The 24,381-nt window shown below is 40.1% G+C and overlaps 1 protein-coding gene across 1 annotated transcript; it reads left to right on the top strand.

Moving 5' to 3' along the window:
• The first annotated feature begins 104 nt into the window (after positions 1-104).
• Positions 105-22,810, top strand: LOC120478393 (uncharacterized). The gene is made up of 3 exons (XM_039670257.2): positions 105-162; positions 10,441-10,586; positions 17,563-22,810. The coding sequence occupies exons 2-3, from the start codon at positions 10,505-10,507 to the stop codon at positions 20,826-20,828; spliced, it is 3,348 nt and encodes a 1,115-aa protein (XP_039526191.2). The 5' UTR covers positions 105-162; positions 10,441-10,504; the 3' UTR covers positions 20,829-22,810.
• The last annotated feature ends 1,571 nt before the right edge of the window (positions 22,811-24,381 follow it).

Here is a 24,381-nt window from a genome sequence, read left to right as displayed (position 1 = left end):
TATGAACGTTCTTTTTTTTTTTTAACTTGTAAACCACATTTGCATCAAATATACATATAAAATCATACAGCAGTGTGTGAACGGGACTTTTATTTTGGTCTGGTGTTCTGACGTCATAAGGCTGCGCCGCTCCTGCATCTGTTGTGATTCTGCTGAAGAAAGGTTTGTGTTTTAAGCATTTAAAGTGTCTCAATCAATGCAGAATGTTCACTCGATGCCACTGTGTTTGTTTGTTTGTGTGTGTGTGCACACTAAATTAACCGTTGTTGAAAGTAACATTGCAATGCTTTATTTAACATTAATGAACGAACGTTATTTGGGATTGAATCGCATACGCCTCGCGACGAACAGACTAACAGGAGCGTCTCATTTCTCTATAATATATCTCTATAATGCCGAGCTCATACTGCACGGTTTTCGCAGTAGTCGGGTCACTGGTCTTTACACACTGCGTGACTATCTGGGGTATCATTCTGTGTGTGTGTGTGTGTGTGTGTGTGTGTGTGTGTGTGAGAGAGAGAGAGAGATTGATTTAACACACCTTTATTAACTAACTACACAACATTAAAAATATATAAATACTACATTAGTAAGACATCACCTTGACCTACTCAAATTCTTCAATAAAGTGCAATGCGTCATTTTCAATCCAGCACATCATTTTTTGTACACTCCACACATCTTCAAAGTTTTCCAATTTTTTCATATGAGAATAAATGTTTTATCCTTGCTTTTATGAGCCCCTTAAACAACAATACAACATTTGTACTATTGCCAGCAATTTCATATTTCCTACTAATATAAACTGCCATTTTGGCCTGACCTAAAATAAAGTTTAACAACTGTCCTTTCTTCTTCTTCTTCTTCTTCTTTTTTTTTTTTTTTTACATTATTTAAAACCAAAAATAAACACAATCATTAACATTAGTAAATAAAATCTCCAATAAAAGAAATAAAGGTCTTAGTCTCTCACAATGCATAAAACAATGAAAAATGGTTTCTCTTGCACCACAAAAAGGACAACTATCTTGCACATTCGGATTCAACAATGAGATAAAAGCATTTATAGCAACAATTCCATGTAAAAATTGCCATTGAAGATCACCCACATGTTTAGCCAATGGTGGTTTGTAACAAGAGCCCCAGAAAGGTTTGACATCAGAATCAACACTAAAATGATCTCTCCATGGTGTATCCATACGTTTTAACTTCTCATTATTTATCACCTTCACACAGACATTATATAAACTCTTTCCTCCTATTGTGTCGAACATTATATCTCTCACATGCTCTGAGGTTGACAAAACATTTTCATTTTCTATTGCACTTTTGGATATCACCATACACGGAAAATTGTCTGTTTTATCAGGAAGAGCTTGACTTGACAAAGTTCCAGTCGTCTTCACTCAAATTTTTCCGCCACTTTTTCAATAAAAAATTAATTTAATTGTTGATTTAATTCCAAGTCTCTGTGCAAAGGCATCAACATTGTCCATCGCAGTACCAGCCACTTCTATTAAGTCCTTCATTTGAACAACTTTGGCTTTTGTTAAAGTTTGCATCAACCACAAAGTTGTATCTCCACATAAATCAAGTCGAGCACCATTAATCAATGGCTCTTCCAAAAACCAATACAGAGACTGATATGACACTGATCTTTTAATCTGTACCAAACACCATGCTCTTCTTAAACTTTCATAAAAGATGAGATAGACTTCAAATTAAAACTCCTACAATCTGTCCAAAAAATATTTCTTCTGAAACCCCACCCTCCAACCTTGCTCAAAAGGCAACAGGCTCCAAACCATGAAACATTAGGACAGTATAAAAACCTTTGGGCAAACTGTAGCCTAAAAGCTACTTTCCTGCTCACTAGATAGCTAGATCCACCACCCCTTGACCACCCTCTCCCTTTGGAAGGTACAACACTTTCTGTGGTAACCAATGTAATCGATCCCAAAAGAAGTTGATCATCTTAACCTGTATCTTTCCAAGAACCCCTTCAGGAGGCTCTAGAACTGCTATTCTGTGCCATAGTGAGGAGGCTACTAAATTATTAATAATCAATGCTTTCCCCCTAAAGGACATTTTGGGTAAAAGCCGTTTCCACCTTTCAAATCTTCCTTCTAGATTCTTTTCATTATGATTTCATCACCCTAAAAAATTCCAAGATACTTCAGACCTCTTTGTGACCAGACCGTTTCACCCGGTAATACCAGTTCTCCTTCATTCCATTCTCCAACCCTGCATGCTGAACTTTTGGCCCAATTTATTTTTGCAGATGAGATTTTTCCATAAATGTTAACAATATCAACCAGCTTGTCAATATCATCCTGTCCACTGGTTAAAACTAAAATATCATCTGCATATGCTGATAGCTTTATAGGTGGAAATGTACTCTCATACATAAAACCATCCAGATGAGTCCTAATTTTATTTAAAGGTCAGGAAAATAATCTATTACTTCAACATTCCTCATTCCTTTCGTGCGCTGGAGGAAATTCCTGAGGAAATGATTAATTAATGTGCAATATTTGCCACCTTAAATTGATTTCCAGGGGCATTTTCACCTATTTATGGACATTTATAGTTATGCATCACGTTTTATGTCAAATACTAACATTGAAATTAAATTATACAGTAATTTAGACACAGAAGCGGCATCAGAAGTGGCATTAATATTTACACTCCATTTACAATTGCATAAATAAAGCTATGTTTTTTTTTAATCAATATTCAATATTTAAGTATGAAATGATTTCTGTCTTAAATCACTGTCTTAAAGGGTTAGTTCACCCAAAAATGAAAATTAAGTCATTAATTACTCACCCCCATGCTGTTCCAACCCCGTAAGACCTTCGTTCATCTTCGGAACACAAATAAAGATATTTTTGATTGAATCTGAGAGCTGGATCACTCCTAGATAGACTGCCTAAGGGACTGGCTCTTGACGGCCCATAAACTCATTAATAGGGTTGGGAATCGTGAGAAATTTTCCGGTTCCGGTTCCGATTCCGGTTCCGCCAAACGATTCCGGTTCCGGTTCCGGTTCCCATTCAATTAAAAATATTAGTAAGAGAAAAAGCCACAATCCTTTTTGTGTTTATTTCTTATAGAACATGACAAATTAGTTTAACAGACTGGTAATGTAAACAAACTCAAAATATTATTAAGCAATCTTTGCAAAAAAAAAAAAAATTATATATAAAGGAAATTAAAAAATTCTGCATTCTCTATAATAATTTAGACCTCTCCTTTATTGTATCTCCAACAGTGAAGAATACCCTCTCAGAAGGAATAGTATATGCTTTAACACACATATGTGTGTAGAACAGATTATTTTTTAAAACGGTTTGAATGATTGATTCATAAAGACTTTACTTATTTCATTACTGGATAAATCGGCGCTCTAACAGTTAATAAACAGAACTACATGCGTCTTGCGGAAGAACATTGTTGCTGGAGCCTCTTTCTCTCTGTTTATGTCCATGACGAGTCACGCAGGCATTGGGCTACTCCGCAGCAGCTGTGATCCGCCGGCCAGTCTAAAGAAGTCTTACAGGCTTTACGTAGTGATTCAAGATAAGACAAAAACACGGTTTGAAAAAAAACATTATGATGCACTCGCTCATTGTATATATTTTGTAAATTCTGAACACAAAAAATATACGGACTGCATCTGTTTTGACCACTACCGTCAATGTTTACTCAAACTATAATCTCACTAATTCTGTAACGGAAATCATTTGAATATGTGAAACAAATAAATATTGAGACTGTGTGATTGTAAAGCAGTTTCATATCGACAACTGCTCTCTCTCTCTCTCTCTCTCTCTCTCTCTCTCTCTCTCAGCGCAAACAGATTAGAATGTAGGCTAGAGAGTGACTCGGCGGTCGGCGCGCGCAGCGTGCGTGTGTCTGTGTGTGACAAATGCAGCGCGTGTGAGAGCAAATCGCAACTTCAGTGGTGAAGTTTTTGTCATTTAGGAATAAGACGGCGTCTTCTACTCCCAGCACTTCGCCCACATGATGATATCGCATCGGCATCAGAACCGTTTTCGGAACCGAAACTTAGGAATTTTGCACGGTTCCGGTATTTTTTCAAAAACACAACCGGTTCTGGAAAAGAACCGGTTCTCGGTTCCCAACCCTACTCATTAAAGAAAAGGTTTAAATATTCCATGTGCCTACAGCGGCTCAATTATAAGTTTATCAAGCGACGAGACTACTTTTTGTGCGAAAAAAACATAAATAACGACTTTATTCCACTATTCTATTACTTCCTTATTGGCGCATGCGCGAGAACTGAGACGAGGACGTTCTCATTCGTCTACTTCTTGTTACCGGCTGCTCACCGCTTAGGAGTTTTACCGCCCCCTACCGTATAAGAAGATGTGCTGATATAGCTGGAAGCGCAAAACTTTCTGTTTACAAGCAGAGGAAGATGCGCGCTGTACATACGCTTTTCAATTTGCGTATTTTCCGCACTATAAGGTGCACTTTAAAGCCTTTAATCTTCTCAAAAAAACGACAGTGTTCCTTATAATCCGGAGCACCTTATATATGGATCATCATCTTATACGGTAGGGGGCGGTAAAACTCCTAAGCGGTGAGCAGCCGGTAACAAAAAGTAGACGAATGAGAACGTCCTCGTCTCAGTTCTCGCGCATGCGCCCATAAGGAAGTAATGGAATAGTGGAATAAAGTCGTTATTTATGTTTTTTTCGCACAAAAAGTAGTCTCGTCGCTTGATAAACTTATAATTGAGCCGCTGTAGGCACATGGAATATTTAAACCTTTTCTTTAATGACTTTATGGGCCGTCAAGAGCCAGTCCCTTAGGCAGTCTATGTAGGACTGATCCAGCTCTCAGATTCAATAAAAAATATCTTTATTTGTGTTCCGAAGATGAACGAAGGTCTTACGGGGTTGGTACAGCATGGGGGTTAGTAATTAATGACTTAATTTTCATTTTTGGGTGAACTAACCCTTTAAAGGGGGGCTTGACTGCTTTTTTTCTTTGCATGATTGTGTTTATGGGGTGCAATATAACATGTATTCTTGGTTTTTCTTTTTTTAAAAGTCTTATTTTTCATAAACTTCACGTTTATCGTCAGCCGCGCTCTCCTCTGTCCTCGAACGAGCGGTTGACTTCCTGATTCTATGAAACCACTCCCTCAGAAACAGGCAGTGGGCTCTTATTGGTTAGTTTGGGTCGGTGTGTTGTGATTGGCTAAACTGTCGCTCACGTTTTCTGGAAGTTCTGCCGCTGGACCACTCCTGTACATAAACAATATATATAGTAGGGATCGACCGATATGGATTTTTTTTATTACCGATACCGATTTTTTTTCCCATCAGCCTTAGCCGATGGCCGATACGGGCTGCCGATTTTCTTGAGCCGATATTTTGAGCCGATACATTTTGCTCCCTCAATTTTCATCATAAAAATGACGTGATGTTAACAAATGTTACAGGTCTCAATTTAATAAAAGTAACATTTAACTAACTTCAAAAAATAATATTTAACAAATATTAAAAACATGTGAGGTAGAACAAGAACAAGTAGATAAACAATTTAACAAATAAAACAAAAAAACAAGTTCAGTGCTGAAAATAAATATTTAAGCATAAATTAAATAATTACACTATTGCACACAGTAGCAACCAGCATAATAAAGTGCACAGTGCACATTGTACTTCATTTTAAAAGAAACAAACTATGGTTTCAATTTTTCTACATAAAATAAAATGAGCATGTCTAGTCTGTAATATCACTGCGATGGCGAGGGAGACGCACACCACACGCGTCCAAACCTCAGCCAGGTGGGCGCTGAATAAATCTCCCACAAACAGCACTGAACAACGTTGGCATTGCTTAATCCCATGACCAGAGTTCGTTACCGTATGCGTACTAGGGCTGTTGAAATTGCTCAAATGGCGTTTGCATATTCCCTCTAAAAAAACATATTTGAACATCTCATTGCGCATTTTGTCATTGACGCGCATTACGTCAATAACAGGACACATTAATACAAAGAGACATAACTACTACTATTAGATATTTGACAACGTATTAAAAAGCAAGTAAATCAACTAATGGCCAAGACCGCAGAGCTCACTCTCTCGCCCGGGCTAGTAGCAGGCACTCTCTCTCTCTCTCTCCCTCCCTCCCTCACGCTCTCTGCTGCGCGTCGGTTAAATGAACAACAACAAACAAATGTTGAGTGCTGACCAATAGTTTTGTGCAAGCAATTTAAGGTTGCGAGTCGCGACTCTTGTCCCAAATATAGCAGGCTTCATTCAGTAATTGAAGTTTCACAGTATATAACCGACAGTGAGCGCTCCGAGCGAGCTGTGCAGCTGTGGTAACGTTATTAGTCTGCAACCGCGGGCGTGTTTTTCCATGTTCAAATATTAATTTTCACCTTCAAAATTAATATATATTCGAATGTAGAATATTCATAGACGGCCCTAATGCATACTGAGCGGATAGCCCACACCTTAGCTATTTGCAGCTCCCTAATACAATGGCAAGCAGTTAAGTTTTATAGACATTCGCGTTTTCCATTTGGACCCACAAACTTGCTTAGCAAGCACATAACAGTTATAGGGCGACGTGTTTCCATTTTCAAAGTGTTTGGAAATATTTCGGGAGTCAAACATTTAAAAGATCCTTTGAAAGTTTAAGTTACCATTCTCGTGAAGAGCAGGTGTCACTCTGCTAGTGGAGGAGGGCGGGGCATGTGAACTGCAGCATCTCCAGCAGCACGGAGCTGCCCGTCAACGCCTGTCTATAAATAACGGCGGGAAAAAAAAAACTATCGGCGAACGCGGCAGCCGTGTATCGGCCGATTGCGATACACGTAAAAAACGCAAATATCGGCCCGATATATCGGTCGATCACTAAATATAGGCGGATATGTATTTATTTATGTAAAAAGTAACTATTCTAACAACATTAGATCTCATTGTACGACCAATTAAACCCAAAGGACCACCACATTTTTGGTCGGACACCACTATAAAGTGTATTTATTTACTTCAGTAAGTTACAGGACATCGTCTTTCAAAACATGACCTACGCGAAAGAGAAAAACAAATGAATGCGTCTGTCCCAGCACTTCAGAAAATGCCCTTCCGATTGTGTCTTTCCCGGCACATTTCACACCAACAGATCCGATTCTCTGAACAGCGGCACATACTAACATGGCGACGCATAGCTCGACTAACGTGATCGTTATAAAGGGGTTTAAACAACATAACACTTCCACTTGCAGATTGTTGACAATCGCGATATCAGATATTTCATGCCATAGCTAACAAATTTGTGAATATTTTGAATAAAAAAATGAAATAAAAGCAGATCATTAGTCATTCAGTGGCTGCAGTGTGTCACATGACAAACAATGATGCGTCACCATGGAAACAATAAAGTGATGATCAGTTCTAAATAATGATCGCCTTGAAAAACGTTTTACATGTAGCCTATGTTTAAAACGGTTAGAAAATAGAGAGCCTAAGTCCCGCCCCTCCGCTTCCGGCTCATGGGACCTTATTTCGCAAAAACTATGTGTGGTAGTCAATGGCGAGAGACAAGTTTATTCCGTCTGAACTAGGGATGGGAATCGAAAACCGGTTCCACTCGAGAACCGGTTCTAAATTTTACGATCCATCGATATTGTATGCGCTCGACGTTAACGATTCCTCTTATCGATGCTCCTGCTCTGAGTTAACCAGTATGTAGGCTTCAGACAGTGAACTCAACTGTCCCTTTGTCCTTAATTAAGCACCATAGCTTAAAGTTTCATGTGCAGCATTCGTAGATTTGTTTTTCCTGAATTACCGCTGGGTGTGAATTGCGCTAAAATAGGCCTACGTTACCTTATCTTCTCTGAAAAGCGCCCAGCACATTTAGCTGACATAAACCACACTTCAAATAAATGGAAAAAACGACCAAAAAATGAAATGTTTTCTGACACACATCTTGTGTGGGATGTCCCAACCGCCAGAATAAATCACACGTCTGATAATGACACGTTCAATTCGCGAACTAATGACTCATTTGAACCGATTCGTTTTAATGAATGGTTAAAACAACTGAACTGATCTTCCAACACTGAACTGAACTCATGGGACGTTTAATCGGTGTATAACTAATCGTAACACTTTTCAATAAGGTTTCATTTATTATATAAATTACATCAAAAGTACAGTTAGTCAACTGTAAGGTTTAAAACAAATAAAACCACTTGTTTCTTTCCCCCAAAAAAGCATATGACTACTTTTTCCCACACCGTGCTATCAGGAATCGATAAGAGAATCGTTAAAGAATCGGATCGATAAGCAGAATCGTTAGTGGCGTTGATATCGATAAAATCTTGTCAATTCCCATCCCTAGTCTGAACTGTGCCCTGAATTACACATAGCCTATGATGTTTGTCAATTTAAAAGATAATTATGAAACTCAAGTTTGTCATAAAACAGAAGAGTAACATCTAGTTTTATGTGAAAATCGCTCAATAAACTACATCTCCTGGGAACGAAACAACGAGTGAGATCCGCTGCTCGTGCGTGTGTAGTCTGGTACAACGCACTCCGGCATGACGGCGTAACGTTACGATTATAACACAATACTATAGACGTGTGTGTGCTGTCTGGTATAAAACACTCCGGCATGACGGCGTAACTTTACGATTATAACACAATACTATAGACGTGTGTGTGCTGTCTGGTACAACACACTCCGGCATGACGGCGTAACGTTACGATTATAACACAATACTATAGACGTGTGTGTGTGTGCTGTCTGGTATAAAACACTCGGCTGGAGTGTAGTGGAGAGTCGGAAGTTTGACTCAGCTTTAATTTATTGTGAATTTGAACATAGTATGCCAATGTTGTTTTCAATAAAATACATTTGCTCAAAGCAAGCCGATCCACTTGTCCATGTTGATAAAAGCATTAAAATGAGAAAAAATAATGTGAGAAAAAAAAATCAAGAGACATTTAGAATAGATAAAAATGTGCGATTAATTGCAGTTAATCGCGAGTTAGCTATGACATTAAAGAGCCCCTATCATATAATTAGAAATGTTCCTATTTTAGTTTTAGGAGTTCCCAAAAACAGTTTAACGTGCATGCAAGGATAAAAAAACACTTTATTTGTCTTATAATATGCATTTATTTTTAACTGATTTGCTCAACGACTCCCAAATGATTCATTCGACGATTCATTTTCCCAAACACCTCCTTTGAGTGACGCGAATCTGTGGCGATTGGTCAAATGACCCAGTCAGTTGTTATTGGTAAACCGTTGGCAGAGACTGTCGGCAACGGATCGCCCATAACCAGGATTATAGCTCGTCAAGTGTTGAAAATTGTATATAGTGTTTGAACAAACGTGTCAGAAAAAGTGCACTTTCCACACGGTCCCTTACTCGCGTCTCCGTCAAGAGCGAGCTTTCCCGGCGAAACTCACATTGCGGCGGCTTTTGAGGGGCAGTGCTTATTATACAGAGTTTAGTAATATTTGGCTAAGTCAAAATATTACAGTTTAGGAGGTAATTGCCATTTTTCAATGAATGTCTGGTGAATATCAAAAACAAAACTAACTTTACCCCGCTTAGAAGCTGCACGGAGTGTACACAACACACACAACACAATATAACTATATTGTGCATGCTACAGAAAACATAACAGCAAACATTATTAATAATACTTACAGATTGTGATTCAGAGGAGGACGAACCTGATCCATATACACTGGACACTGAGCCCTCCTTCGGGAACAACCAGCTTGCGAATCCACATTTGAATTCATTTATGTTTTTGAATGATTCGTCGTTAAAATGATGAGAACACAAGGTTCGGGCTATACTGTTGTGGTATCGTTGCAAATATTAACTCTGACCACTGATTCTTCACATGCTCGTCCCTGGTAAATGGAAACAAGTGGCTGAACTGTCTTAGCATTGTAGAACACAGCGTCTTCTCGACATGATGCGATTGAGCTGAAGTATTTGAATGTGTTCAAGTTTACACTCCCGTCTGCGCACGCAGTTGTTGGGAGCGGCCAATATGCCAATGTTTCGTATCTACGTCACGATGTAACAGCTAATGACTCGTTTCAAAAACGATTCATTTCATAGACTCAGAGTCGACTCTCACTTTTGAAAGACAATAACTTTATATACGGTGCACTTTCAGATATAAATCTTTGCAGGATGTTTTCATTCCCTTAGATCTATATTCCACACTACATGAACAGTCATTTTCAAAAATCCATGATAGGTGCGCTTTAATGCGATTAATCACGATTAAATATTTTAATCGTTTGACAGCACTAATATATATATATATATATATATATACATGTATCTATCAGGTAATTAACTCTCAGTCTGACTTACTCTCTTTTAATTATTCTCATCTTAAACAGGACAAACACAGACAATCTCCTGGTGAAGCGACTGGAATCCACGTGACACACTATTACAAAGATAATGTTTATTAAAGAGGAGGTGGAAGACATAAAGATTGAAGAAACATTCAGAGTGAAACATGAAGAAACTGAGGAACAAACAGGTTGGTTTCATCTTCAGAGTTAAACTCAGTCATTTGATCCTTATTTTTTCCAGCTCTACAGAAATGAATGATATTTTGAAGAACGTCATTGAGTTTCCTAATTAAACCATTTTTATTTGACATGGAACGGGTTGCCTCGTGTAGACTGACATGTTCCCAGCTTACAAACAAATGTCCCCTGGACGTCTCTAGGGGCTTCACACCAGGTAGTTTTAGGACCTCAGTTATAGGACCTCAGTTATAGGTCCTTAGTTATAGGACCTCAGTTATAGGACCTCAGTTATAGGAACTCAGTAATAGGTCCTTAGTTATAGGACCTCAGTTATAGGACCTCAGTTATAGGACCTCAGTTATAGGACCTCAGTTATAGGACCTCAGTTATAGGACTTCCGTTATAGGACCTCAGTTATAGGACCTCAGTTATAGGACCTCAGTTATAGGACCTCCGTTATAGGACTTCCGTTATAGGACCTCAGTTATAGGACCTCAGTTATAGGACTTCCGTTATAGGAACTCAGTTATAGGACCTCAGTTATAGGACTTCCGTTATAGGAACTCAGTTATAGGACCTCAGTTATAGGTCCTTAGTTATAGGACCTCAGTTATAGGACCTCAGTTATAGGACCTCAGTTATAGGACCTCAGTTATAGGACCTCAGTTATAGGACCTCAGTTATAGGACCTCAGTTATAGGACTTCCGTTATAGGACCTCAGTTATAGGACTTCCGTTATAGGACCTCAGTTATAGGACCTCAGTTATAAGACCTCAGTTATAGGACCTCAGTTATAGGACCTCAGTTATAGGACTTCCGTTATAGGACCTCAGTTATAGGACCTCAGTTATAGGACTTCCGTTATAGGTCCTTAGTTATAGGACCTCAGTTATAGGACCTCAGTTATAGGACCTCAGTTATAGGAACTCAGTTATAGGACCTCAGTTATAGGACCTCAGTTATAGGACTTCCGTTATAGGTCCTTAGTTATAGGACCTCAGTTATAGGACCTCAGTTATAGGACCTCAGTTATAGGACCTCAGTTATAGGACCTCAGTTATAGGACCTCAGTTATAGGAACTCAGTAATAGGTCCTTAGTTATAGAACCTCAGTTATAGGACCTCAGTTATAGGAACTTAGTAATAGGTCCTTAGTTATAGGACCTCAGTTATAGGACTTCCGTTATAGGACCTCAGTTATAGGACCTCAGTTATAGGACCTCAGTTATAGGACCTCAGTTATAGGACCTCCGTTATAGGACCTCCGTTATAGGACCTCCGTTATAGGACTTCCGTTATAGGACTTCCGTTATAGGACCTCAGTTATAGGACCTCAGTTATAGGACTTCCGTTATAGGACCTCAGTTATAGGACTTCCGTTATAGGACCTCAGTTATAGGACTTCCGTTATAGGACCTCAGTTATAGGACCTCAGTTATAAGACCTCAGTTATAGGACCTCAGTTATAGGACCTCAGTTATAGGACTTCCGTTATAGGACCTCAGTTATAGGACCTCAGTTATAGGACTTCCGTTATAGGTCCTTAGTTATAGGACCTCAGTTATAGGACCTCAGTTATAGGACCTCAGTTATAGGAACTCGGTTATAGGACCTCAGTTATAGGACTTCCGTTATAGGACCTCAGTTATAGGACCTCAGTTATAGGACCTCAGTTATAGGACCTCAGTTATAGGACCTCAGTTATAGGACTTCCGTTATAGGACCTCAGTTATAGGACTTCCGTTATAGGACCTCAGTTATAGGACCTCAGTTATAAGACCTCAGTTATAGGACCTCAGTTATAGGACTTCCGTTATAGGACCTCAGTTATAGGACCTCAGTTATAGGACTTCCGTTATAGGTCCTTAGTTATAGGACCTCAGTTATAGGACCTCAGTTATAGGACCTCAGTTATAGGAACTCAGTTATAGGACCTCAGTTATAGGACCTCAGTTATAGGACTTCCGTTATAGGTCCTTAGTTATAGGACCTCAGTTATAGGACCTCAGTTATAGGACCTCAGTTATAGGACCTCAGTTATAGGACCTCAGTTATAGGACCTCAGTTATAGGAACTCAGTAATAGGTCCTTAGTTATAGAACCTCAGTTATAGGACCTCAGTTATAGGAACTTAGTAATAGGTCCTTAGTTATAGGACCTCAGTTATAGGACTTCCGTTATAGGACCTCAGTTATAGGACCTCAGTTATAGGACCTCAGTTATAGGACCTCAGTTATAGGACCTCCGTTATAGGACCTCAGTTATAGGACCTCCGTTATAGGACTTCCGTTATAGGACTTCCGTTATAGGACCTCAGTTATAGGACCTCAGTTATAGGACTTCCGTTATAGGACCTCAGTTATAGGACTTCCGTTATAGGACCTCAGTTATAGGACTTCCGTTATAGGACCTCAGTTATAGGACCTCAGTTATAAGACCTCAGTTATAGGACCTCAGTTATAGGACCTCAGTTATAGGACTTCCGTTATAGGACCTCAGTTATAGGACCTCAGTTATAGGACCTCAGTTATAGGACTTCCGTTATAGGTCCTTAGTTATAGGACCTCAGTTATAGGACCTCAGTTATAGGACCTCAGTTATAGGAACTCGGTTATAGGACCTCAGTTATAGGACTTCCGTTATAGGACCTCAGTTATAGGACCTCAGTTATAGGACTTCCGTTATAGGTCCTTAGTTATAGGACCTCAGTTATAGGACCTCAGTTATAGGAACTCAGTTATAGGACCTCAGTTATAGGACCTCAGTTATAGGACCTCAGTTATAGGACCTCAGTTATAGGAACTCAGTAATAGGTCCTTAGTTATAGAACCTCAGTTATAGGACCTCAGTTATAGGAACTTAGTAATAGGTCCTTAGTTATAGGACCTCAGTTATAGGACTTCCGTTATAGGACTTCCGTTATACGACCTCAGTTATAGGACCTCAGTTATAGGACCTCAGTTATAGGACCTCAGTTATAGGACCTCCGTTATAGGACCTCAGTTATAGGACCTCCGTTATAGGACTTCCGTTATAGGACTTCCGTTATAGGACCTCAGTTATAGGACCTCAGTTATAGGACTTCCGTTATAGGACCTCAGTTATAGGACCTCAGTTATAGGACCTCAGTTATAGGACTTCCGTTATAGGACTTCAGTTATAGGAACTCCGTTATAGGACCTCAGTTATAGGACCTCAGTTATAGGACCTCAGTTATAGGACCTCAGTTATAGGACCTCAGTTATAGGACTTCCGTTATAGGACCTCAGTTATAGGAACTCCGTTATAGGACCTCAGTTACAGGACCTCCGTTTCAGGACCTCCATTATAGGAACTAGTTAATTATCAAGATATTTATGTGTCGGGGAAAAATATAAGTTGTGTCTAAACTTAAATATCTAGGTATCATAATAGACTTTAAGCTGACCTTTAAAAATCAGATAAAACTGGTTTGTAATTGACCCTAACCCTTGCCTCACATCACTTATTGCCTTACAATATGGTCAGAAGCAAAGAAAATAAGGTTAAAACCATTAGTCACATTTCAAGCAAACAGTCAAAATTTAGATAAAAAACCATTTAGATTTCACCATTGTGTCATATTGCAAAAACATAAACTTTTAAGTTGGGAAAATGTTATCAAGTATAGACCATTTCACAAGATGTAAACACTGGTCCAGAAGCACTTCCTGTTTCAGTTTGTAACTGTTTTCTTTATTTCACATGTAAAGAAAACATCTTAAAGGTGTTTGTTTAACTTTTTGATTCAGTTTTAAATGTTCTGTTGGTTGTATTTTATCCCAGCTTTTATGTAGTGTTAAAAAACTGAAACAGGAAGTGCTTCTGGACCAGTGTTGTTTACATCTTGTGAAATGGTCTATTCTAACCAGTCCCTCCAGAAAAAACGCGATTATGCGATCGCTGAATTCAATGCAAAATCAGCCAAAGTCCGCATATTTATGCGGGGGCCGCATTTTTTCAAATAAGCCGCACTTTCGCCACATAAATTGCCGATTTCCGTGCAAAATATGCGGGGTTTGCATGATTTCATAATCCTCGCATTTTCGTTGCAAAAAAGTCACATATATTTTAGCAGAAAGTTGAAAAATGTTGTGTTTGCTTCACGCAAGAGCAGCCATTTCCCCCTGTTTCCATGGGAACGTTATGAAGTGACGCAATTACACGACGGCGATGGGATAGCTCACAGCTGAAGTTAAAAAAAAAAAGTAAAAAAAAAAAATCACAGCTCAAGTTATTGCAGAGGCCAGACAGACTCAAGGAGGCGATTGACAACTCAAATCCAACTCGTATAACTGTCTGTCACACGTTCTACATCGTTACATCGTTACTTAATAAACAACATAAGATAAAAGAATTAGCATAAAACAGAAATTACCCGCACACATGGGGTGTTTGAGGTGCACATATAACACTGCAGACAATTCAACAGGGAGCGTGCAGCTCTTAAAGGGGCCAGTCTGAAATAAAACAAGATGAGAAATTAAATATTCCCAGCACTTTCTATGATGTAGTATGCTTGCTTATCAAAGGAAGTAATAAGAAATGACTCTTTACATTAAGGTAGTAGCCTAGTGAGAACAGGGTGTTGGGGGAATCACTTTTTTCTCTTTTTCATCAAACCGCAGTTTTTGCAAGTTCCCGCAATTTTTGCAAATTCCCACAATTTTTGCAAGTTTCCGCAATTTTTGCAAGTTCCCGCAATTTCATCGCATAAAATTGCATAAATATCCCGCATATTCCATCGCATTTTTAAAAAAAACGGGCAGCGTAATCAAGGATTTTTGCCCGCAACAATCGCAAAAAACTCTGCGTTTTTCTGAAAGGACTGTCTAATTTGTTTGTTATAGACAATAATTCATGGTCTGCCATCTCCCCCACTCAGTAAGTTTGTAAACATCAGGAACCCCTCAGAGCAAGTAACACGAGGGTCAGCCCGAGGAGACTGCGTTGTTCTTGAATATGTACACTGTATTTACCTAAAGGATTTAACAAGTTATATTGATTTATTGTTTTTATATTTTGTATTGCGTTTTCCTTGTAACGTTTTAAGTGATGTTTCTTCAGAAAGATTGAGCTTATATACATCACAGAGAGACTTACAATTTCCTTGTAAAGTAGAAAAACATATTGCTTATGTTTAAAGATGGAATGCATACCTAATGCACATGGTACAATCTACTTTCCACATTAAGAAACTATTTCTCAGTCTATACATCTGTGGTACATTTTCATCAGTTGAAACATTCCTTTAACATGTAAACATTTAATGTATCATCATCACTGGAACATCTTTCTCTGTGTACATTGCATTGCACACATATCTCTATGCAAAATATAACTCTACCAGCTCTCTGCTCAGCACACATATACAAACATACTCAACAAAATAATTGTGTGTGTATTGTTATCATTATTATTATATTATTATTAATTTGACTGCAACGTTATATTGTCCTAAAGTATTCTCACCGTGTACTACCTGCAGAAACACTGCATCCTTAGGGGCTGCCATTGTTGTTTTGTATGGTTTCGTGGGGATATGTGACGTCAGAGCTCGTAACTGGGAGTACATCGATACATTCTATAGCAATTATGTCCAGACCTCTTTAAACTCCATGTCTGGTCCCTGAACGGGACGCGGAGGTTCTAGGTGGTCTACCACAGGCAGTGGTAGACACCATCACTTCCGCTAGAGCCCCCTCTACGAGGCGCCTCTATGCATTGAAGTGGAACCTATTCATCGAGTGGTGTTCCTTCCGTCAGGAGGACCCCCGAACTTGCCCCATCAGAGTCGTGCTTTCCTTCCTGCAAGATGGGTTGGAGCGAAGGCTGTCTCCCTCCACCCTCAAAGTGTATGTCGTTGAAATAGTTGTGCATCACGGTACAGTAGAAGGTAAGTCATTGGGGAAGCACGACCTGATCATCAGACTCCTTAAGGGTGCTAGGAGGTTAAATTCACCTCATGTTTGGCACTCTGGACCCTCTTGGGACCTAGCTCTGGGACTTAGGACTCTTCAAGTTCCTCCCTTTGAGCCTTTGTTGACAGTAAAGCTTAATATCCTGGCCATTAAGACAGTGCTCCTGTTGGCATTGACCTCTTTCAAGAGGGTCGGGGATCTGCAGGCTTTTTCGGTTGACAAATCGTGCCTAGAGTTCGAGCCGGGCCTTTCTCATGTGGTGTTGAGACCCCGGCTCGGATATATGCCCAAGGTTCCTACCACTCCCTTCGTGGATCAGGTAGTGAACCTGCAAGTGCTGCCCCAGGAGGAGGCAAACCCAGCCCTTGCTATTCTCTGTCCCGTCCATGCCCTGCGGGTTTACATTGACAGAACGCAAAGCTTCAGGACCTCAGATCAGCTCTTTGTCTCTTATGGAGGCCAGCAGAAAGGGGAAGGCTGTCTCCAAGCAGAGGTTAGCTCACTGGTTAGTGAATACTATCACCCGAGCGTATGAGGCTAAGGCTACTAGAAGTGTTGCCGCTTCCTGGGCTTTGGCTCAAGGCGCCTCACTGACAGACATTTGTAGAGCTGCAGGCTGGGCGACACCGAACACGTTTGTTAGATTCTATTGCCTAGATGTAGAACCTGTTTCCTCCTGAGTACTCGCTACGGCCAGTGGTGTGAGGGAATAGGTTTGGGAATAGGCTTGCTACGCCACTCCATGCCTCGGCCGGATACGTGCGTCTTTTGCTCCATTGGCGCCCTACGTTGGTGAACCTTGTGAGTTCCTCCATCACCCCTCCGATGCCAGGCGTGGTGGACCGTCGACGCTAGGTCTGCTACCTCTAATGGAGTTGTTTGTAGACTGGGTGTTTTTCCTGTGGTCTCTTCAGTGACCCATAATTCCACATGCAGTTCAGCCGTGTCTTCTTTTGATGCTTTACATGTAGACATGATTGGATGTTTGTTGCTTTGTGCCATTAAACTGGGGTTAACTATTTTTTTTCTCTTTTTTCAATTTAGACCTGATGGCAGTGAAAGAGGAGAGGGAAGTACTGAAGGAAATGGAAGAGAAAGATCAATATAACAATCACAACTATTTCATTATTGGGGAAAAGTCAGATATAGCACAAAAGACAGGGACTATAAGTTTTAACAGGCACATGCAAATTCACACTGAGAAGCCTTACACATGTCTTCAGTGTGGAAAGCATTTCAATCAGAGAGGACACCTTGAAGACCACATGAGAATTCACACTGGAGAAAAGCCTTTCACCTGCCAACAATGTGGGAAAAGTTTCAACCAAAAAGGTATCCTTAACAGGCACATGATAATTCACAATAAAGAGAAGCCTTACACTTGCCAAATATGTGGGAAAGGTTTCAACCAAAAAGGGATTCTTAACAGGCACATGAGAATTCACACTGGAGAGAAGCCTTATACGTACTCTCAGTGTGGAAAGACTATCGTTCAAGACAGGAACCTTGAAGTGCACAAGAGAGTTTACACTGGAGACAGCCCTTTCACCTGCCAACAGTGTGGAAAAAGTTTCACCCGAAAAGGAAACCTTAATTACCACATGAGAATTCACACTGGAGAGAAGCCTTTCACCTGCCAAAGGTGTGGGAAAAGTTTCAACCAAAAAGGAATCCTTACCAGACATATGAGAATTCACTCTGGAGAGATGCCTTATAGATGCCCTCAGTGTGGGAAGAGTTTTGATCAACATGTACACCTTAAAGTCCACATGAGAATCCACACTGGAGAGAAGCCTAACACCTGCCAACAGTGTGGAAAGAGTTTCACCCGAAAAAGAAATCTTATATATCACATGAGAATTCACACTGGAGACAGCCCTTACACCTGCCAACAGTGTGGAAAAAGTTTCATCCAAAAAGGAAACCTTAATTACCACATGAGAATTCACACTGGAGAGAAGCCTTTCACCTGCCAACAGTGTGGCAAATGTTTCAATCATAAAGGAATCTTTAACAGGCATATGAGTATTCACGCTGGAGAGAGAACTTTCACCTGCCAACAGTGTGGGAAAAGTTTCAACCAAAAAGGAAACCTTAATTACCACATGAGAATTCACACTGGAGAGAAGCCTTTCACCTGCCAAAGGTGTGGAAAAAGTTTCAGCCAAAAAGGAATCCTTAACAGGCATATGAGAATTCACTCTGGAGAGAAGCCTTATAGATGCCCTCAATGTGGGAAGAGTTTTGATCAACATGTACACCTTAAAGTCCACATAAGAATCCACACTGGAGAGAAGCCTTACACCTGCCAACAGTGTGGAAAAAGTTTCACCCGAAAAGGAAACCTTGATTACCACATGAGAGTTCACACTGGAGACAGCCCTTTAACCTGCCAACGGTGTGGAAAAAGTTTCACCAGAAAAGGAAACCTTAATTACCACATGAAAATTCACACCGGAGAGAAGCCTTTCACCTGCCAACGGTGTGGAAAAAGTTTCAGCCAAAAAGGAATCCTTAACAGGCATATGAGAATTCACTCTGGAGAGATGCCTTATAGATGCCCTCAATGTGGGAAGAGTTTTGATCAACATGTACACCTTAAAGTCCACATGAGCATCCACACTGGAGAGAAGCCTAACACCTGCCAACAGTGTGGAAAAAGTTTCACCCGAAAAAGAAACCTTAAATATCACATGAGAGTTCACACTGGAGACAGCCCTTTCACCTGCCAACAGTGTGGAAAAAGTTTCAACCAAAAAGGAAACCTTAATTACCACATGAGAATTCACACTGGAGAGAAGCCTTTCACCTGCCTACTGTGTGGAAAAAGTTTCAGCCAAAAAGGAATCCTTAACAGGCATATGAGAATTCACTCTGGAGAGAAGCCTTATAGATGCCCTCAATGTGGGAAGAGTTTTGATCAACATGTACACCTTAAAGTCCACATAAGAATCCACACTGGAGAGAAGCCTTACACCTGCCAACAGTGTGGAAAAAGTTTCAACCAAAAAGGAAACCTTAATTACCACATGAGAATTCACACTGGAGAGAAGCCTTTCACCTGCCTACTGTGTGGAAAAAGTTTCAGCCAAAAAGGAATCCTTAACAGGCATATGAGAATTCACTCTGGAGAGAAGCCTTATAGATGCCCTCAATGTGGGAAGAGTTTTGATCAACATGTACACCTTAAAGTCCACATGAGCATCCACACTGGAGAGAAGCCTAACACCTGCCAACAGTGTGGAAAAAGTTTCACCCGAAAAAGAAACCTTAAATATCACATGAGAGTTCACACTGGAGACAGCCCTTTCACCTGCCAACAGTGTGGAAAAAGTTTCAACCAAAAAGGAAACCTTAATTACCACATGAGAATTCACACTGGAGAGAAGCCTTTCACCTGCCAAAGGTGTGGAAAAAGTTTCAGCCAAAAAGGAATCCTTAACAGGCATATGAGAATTCACTCTGGAGAGAAGCCTTATAGATGCCCTCAATGTGGGAAGAGTTTTGATCAACATGTACACCTTAAAGTCCACATAAGAATCCACACTGGAGAGAAGCCTTACACCTGCCAACAGTGTGGAAAAAGTTTCACCCGAAAAGGAAACCTTGATTACCACATGAGAGTTCACACTGGAGACAGCCCTTTAACCTGCCAACGGTGTGGAAAAAGTTTCACCAGAAAAGGAAACCTTAATTACCACATGAAAATTCACACCGGAGAGAAGCCTTTCACCTGCCAACGGTGTGGAAAAAGTTTCAGCCAAAAAGGAATCCTTAACAGGCATATGAGAATTCACTCTGGAGAGATGCCTTATAGATGCCCTCAATGTGGGAAGAGTTTTGATCAACATGTACACCTTAAAGTCCACATGAGCATCCACACTGGAGAGAAGCCTAACACCTGCCAACAGTGTGGAAAAAGTTTCACCCGAAAAAGAAACCTTAAATATCACATGAGAGTTCACACTGGAGACAGCCCTTTCACCTGCCAACAGTGTGGAAAAAGTTTCAACCAAAAAGGAAACCTTAATTACCACATGAGAATTCACACTGGAGAGAAGCCTTTCACCTGCCTACTGTGTGGAAAAAGTTTCAATCATAAAGGAATCCTTAACAGGCATATGAGAATTCACACTGGAGAGAAGCCTTACACATGCCCTCAGTGTGGCAAAAGTTTTTATCAACATGTACACCTTAAAGTCCACATGAGAGTCCACACTGGAGAGAAGCCTTACACCTGCCAACAGTGTGGAAAAAGTTTCACCCGAAACAGAAACCTTAATTACCACATGAGAATTCACACGGAATGATTTTACGATATTTATACATTTACATTTACAATACATTTGGCTAGAAACATTACACGCATAATCGTTCAATGTCAATGTCATCATGGCGCTTTAACTAGTAGTAACGAGTAAGAAATGATCGGTTCACGTGCTGCTTGAACTGTTGCGCTACAGCGATATGTTACCAATTAGTGAAAAAAATTACAGAATTTGAAAGTTACAATTTTGACTAAATTTAACCATTTAGTAGACACTTTTATCCAAGACGACTTAAAAATGAGGAGAGTAATAGAAGCAATCAAATTAACAATAGGCCAACAATATGCAAGATGTCCCAGCTAGTCCAGTGCAGCACACGTAGCTAGTATTTTTTTTTCATAATAGATCTGGAATAGGAATTGATTAGTATCGAGTCAAATGTTGGATGCGTCTTTAACAGTTTCTTGATAATGGCTAGAGACTCAGCAGCTTGGGTTGAGATAGGCAGGTCATTCCACCTGCAGGGAACAGTCCAGGTGAATGTGAAATGGATTTTTTTTTGCCTCTTTGAGATGGCACCGCAAGGCACCGTTCACTTGCAGAGCACAAGCTTCTGACCTAGGTCTAGGTGATGTGTTTAGGTATGGAGGAGCAGAGCCAGTGGTTGTTCTGTAGGAAAACAACAGTACCTTGAATTTGATGCAAGCGGCAATTGGCAACCAGTGCAATTTTATGAGGAGAGGTACGCTCACTTTTGCCCTTTGAAACCCACTCTTGCTGTAGCATTCTGGAACAATTGCAGAAGTTTGACAGTACATGCTGGAAGGCCTGCCAAGAGAGCATTACAATAAGTCCTATCTGCATATAACAAGAGCTTGGACAAGGAGTTGTGTAGCATGCTCTGATAGGAAGGGTCGTATTCTCCTAATTTTGAATAAGGTAAATCTATTGGACGGCCAGTTCTAGAAATGTGGTCTTTGAAGTTCAACTGATCGTCGATCACAACTCCAAGGTTCCTGGTCCTCCTGGATGGAGTTATGGTTTATGAACGGAGCTGAATGGAGAAGTTGTGATGAAGTGTTGGGTTGGCCGAGACCACAAGCAGTCTTTGCAAGGTTTAGTTGAATGTCTGTCTGGCTGAGATGTGAGCAGCAACCATTGGATCCTCTGGTTGGAATGAGAGGTAGAGTTGTGTGTCATCAGCATAACAGTGATAGGACAGAACAGCAACCAAAAACCATTTCTGAATGACAGATCCTAGTGATGACATGTAGATGGAGAGGAGAAGTAGTTCAAGCCCCAAGGCACCCCGTAGATAGAAGTTACGAGTTGAACCACTGTCTTCAGGGTTGGCAGAAGGATCTGGTGGTTAACTGTGTCATAAGCAGGAGACAGATCCAGCAGGATGAGCACTGAAGATTTGGAAGCTGTTCTTGCCAGTCTCAGAACTTATAATAACTTAATAACCGAGAGCAGGGCAGTCTCAATTGAGTGTCAGCTTTTGGAACCAGACTGGTTGTTGTCATCCACGAGGTTGTTCTGTGTAAGAAAGGAAGGGAATTGGTTGAAAATGACAGAAAAAAGAAGGGATAAAGTGCTGGATTTAGAGTGAGTTTCTTAAGCAGTGGGGTTACCCGAGACTGCTAAAATGCTGTGGGAAAGGTACCAGTGTGAAGAGAGGTGTTGATATGAGTGAGTGCAGGTATAACTGAAGAAGAAAAGGCTTGAAGGAGATGAGTGGGGGTAGGATCTAGCGGACAGGTAGTAGGGTGATTGAAAAGGATGAGGTTAGGTCTAACAACTAACAGGTTGTTCGGATCGTGCTGCCTCTTATGTGAGACGTGATTTACGAGTGTTAATAATAGAAGGGATTTGGAAGCACATAGTGAAAACAGGTGACTAAAACGCACAGATGATAACAAGCTGTATAAAAGGAAAGTAAAACAATACTCTAGAGCCTTGTCAGTGTTTTTGCTAGGTGGAGTCGCTGGTCTTTACACTCTTTGGTGTTTACTGATCCTCTACTCCTCCACTCGGCCAGGGCTGCTGCGGTATCCTAATCGATTATATACTCGACTAAATAATGTTGTTATTGAATTCAGCTGGCCACGCCTCACTACTGGAGCTGTTTATAAACGAGAGCAAATGCGACAACTGCTCTAAAATCAAACGAGACAAACTACCAAAAGTTACCGTCTCCTGTTGCTTGACTGCTTCTTTATGTTGATCACTGTTGGACTCCCTCAGTTTAAATTTAAATGTCTTTGTCATGTAAACATTGTTTTTTTAAACACATAGTTATGAATTTTATTGCAATGGATTCTTGACCTATATAGCTGCCGTTGCACACTTTGATGTCATATGTAAATAGTATGCCGTGTTATGGATTTGCAGTATATTTGTAAAAAAAAAATGGTTTTCATATGCTTACTGTCACCAGAATATGATTAGCAAATGGTAATGCAAAATGATAATGGTGTACATAATTCACATGACAACTTGAAATACATTTGAAAGTGGTATTATACATATGTATATTTATTATATATATTTTTTAAACTACCAAGACAAAATATATTCACTGTCAACCCCCCCCCCCCCATGTAGTCGTGATGTTATATTGTCATGTTTATCAAAATAAAACATACAAAAATCAACTCAAATGTCAACTCTTCATTGATGGCTCTGATCCATGTCTCTGAAACATCCGTGTATTTGGCAAATATCAGACTGATCTCATGAAGTAGTGTGTGTATGACACGCAAATTCGTATTTCCATTTTTGGCGTGCTATCAAGACGCATAATCGCCTTTTAGCGTGTTTATGAACGCCGTTGACTTAACGTTGTATAAATATATGACTTACCTCAACCCCGTCCCTAAACCTAACCGTCACTGGGGTTAATGGCATTTATGACTGGAGATTTGACTGCGTGTTCGTGTTCACGCGGAATGATGCGGACGTTAATGGCGTAGACATACACGCGGATACACGTGGATAGCTCAAAATGCGTGGAGATAACACGCCACCTGACCTGAAAGTGGCGTATATGTTTATGCAAAAGTCATGATGTCATGTTGCAAATATTGCATTCATTTCTCTTCAGCTGTGGTAAAGTGTGCAAATACACAGGAGTGCGGTCACTACGGGTTAGGGTTAGAGTTAACTAACCCGCCTGAACACGGCTACTCTCGCCGATCACTACATTCAGCCGATGTCCAACACACCTACTGTCAGTGATCAGCAGTCTGCCCGAAATGTGTTTTAATTCCATTAGATGTATTTAAATATAACTTTTTTCTTTAATATATAATAACATTAAACATATTTCATGTATCCTCCAAACACTGTTTTCTTCAGTAACAAGACAGGCACATGTAAGGTCAATGAATAACATTCATGATTAAACATTTAAAGAGCCCCTATCACAGCATTTGAAATGTTCCTATTTTTGTTTTAGGAGTTCCCAAAAACAGTTTAACGTGCATGCAAGGATGAAAAACACTTTATTTGTCTTATAATATGCATTTATTTTTAACTGATTTGCTCAACGACTCCCAAATGATTCGTACAATGACTCATTTTTCCAAACCAC

This window comes from Pimephales promelas, chromosome 25, assembly GCF_988280905.1.
Source record: "Pimephales promelas chromosome 25, fPimPro1.hap1.1, whole genome shotgun sequence".
Lineage (NCBI taxonomy): Eukaryota > Metazoa > Chordata > Actinopteri > Cypriniformes > Leuciscidae > Pimephales > Pimephales promelas.
The sequence above is the reverse complement of the archived record's forward strand: the minus strand, read 5'-3'. Positions and strand labels throughout refer to the sequence as shown.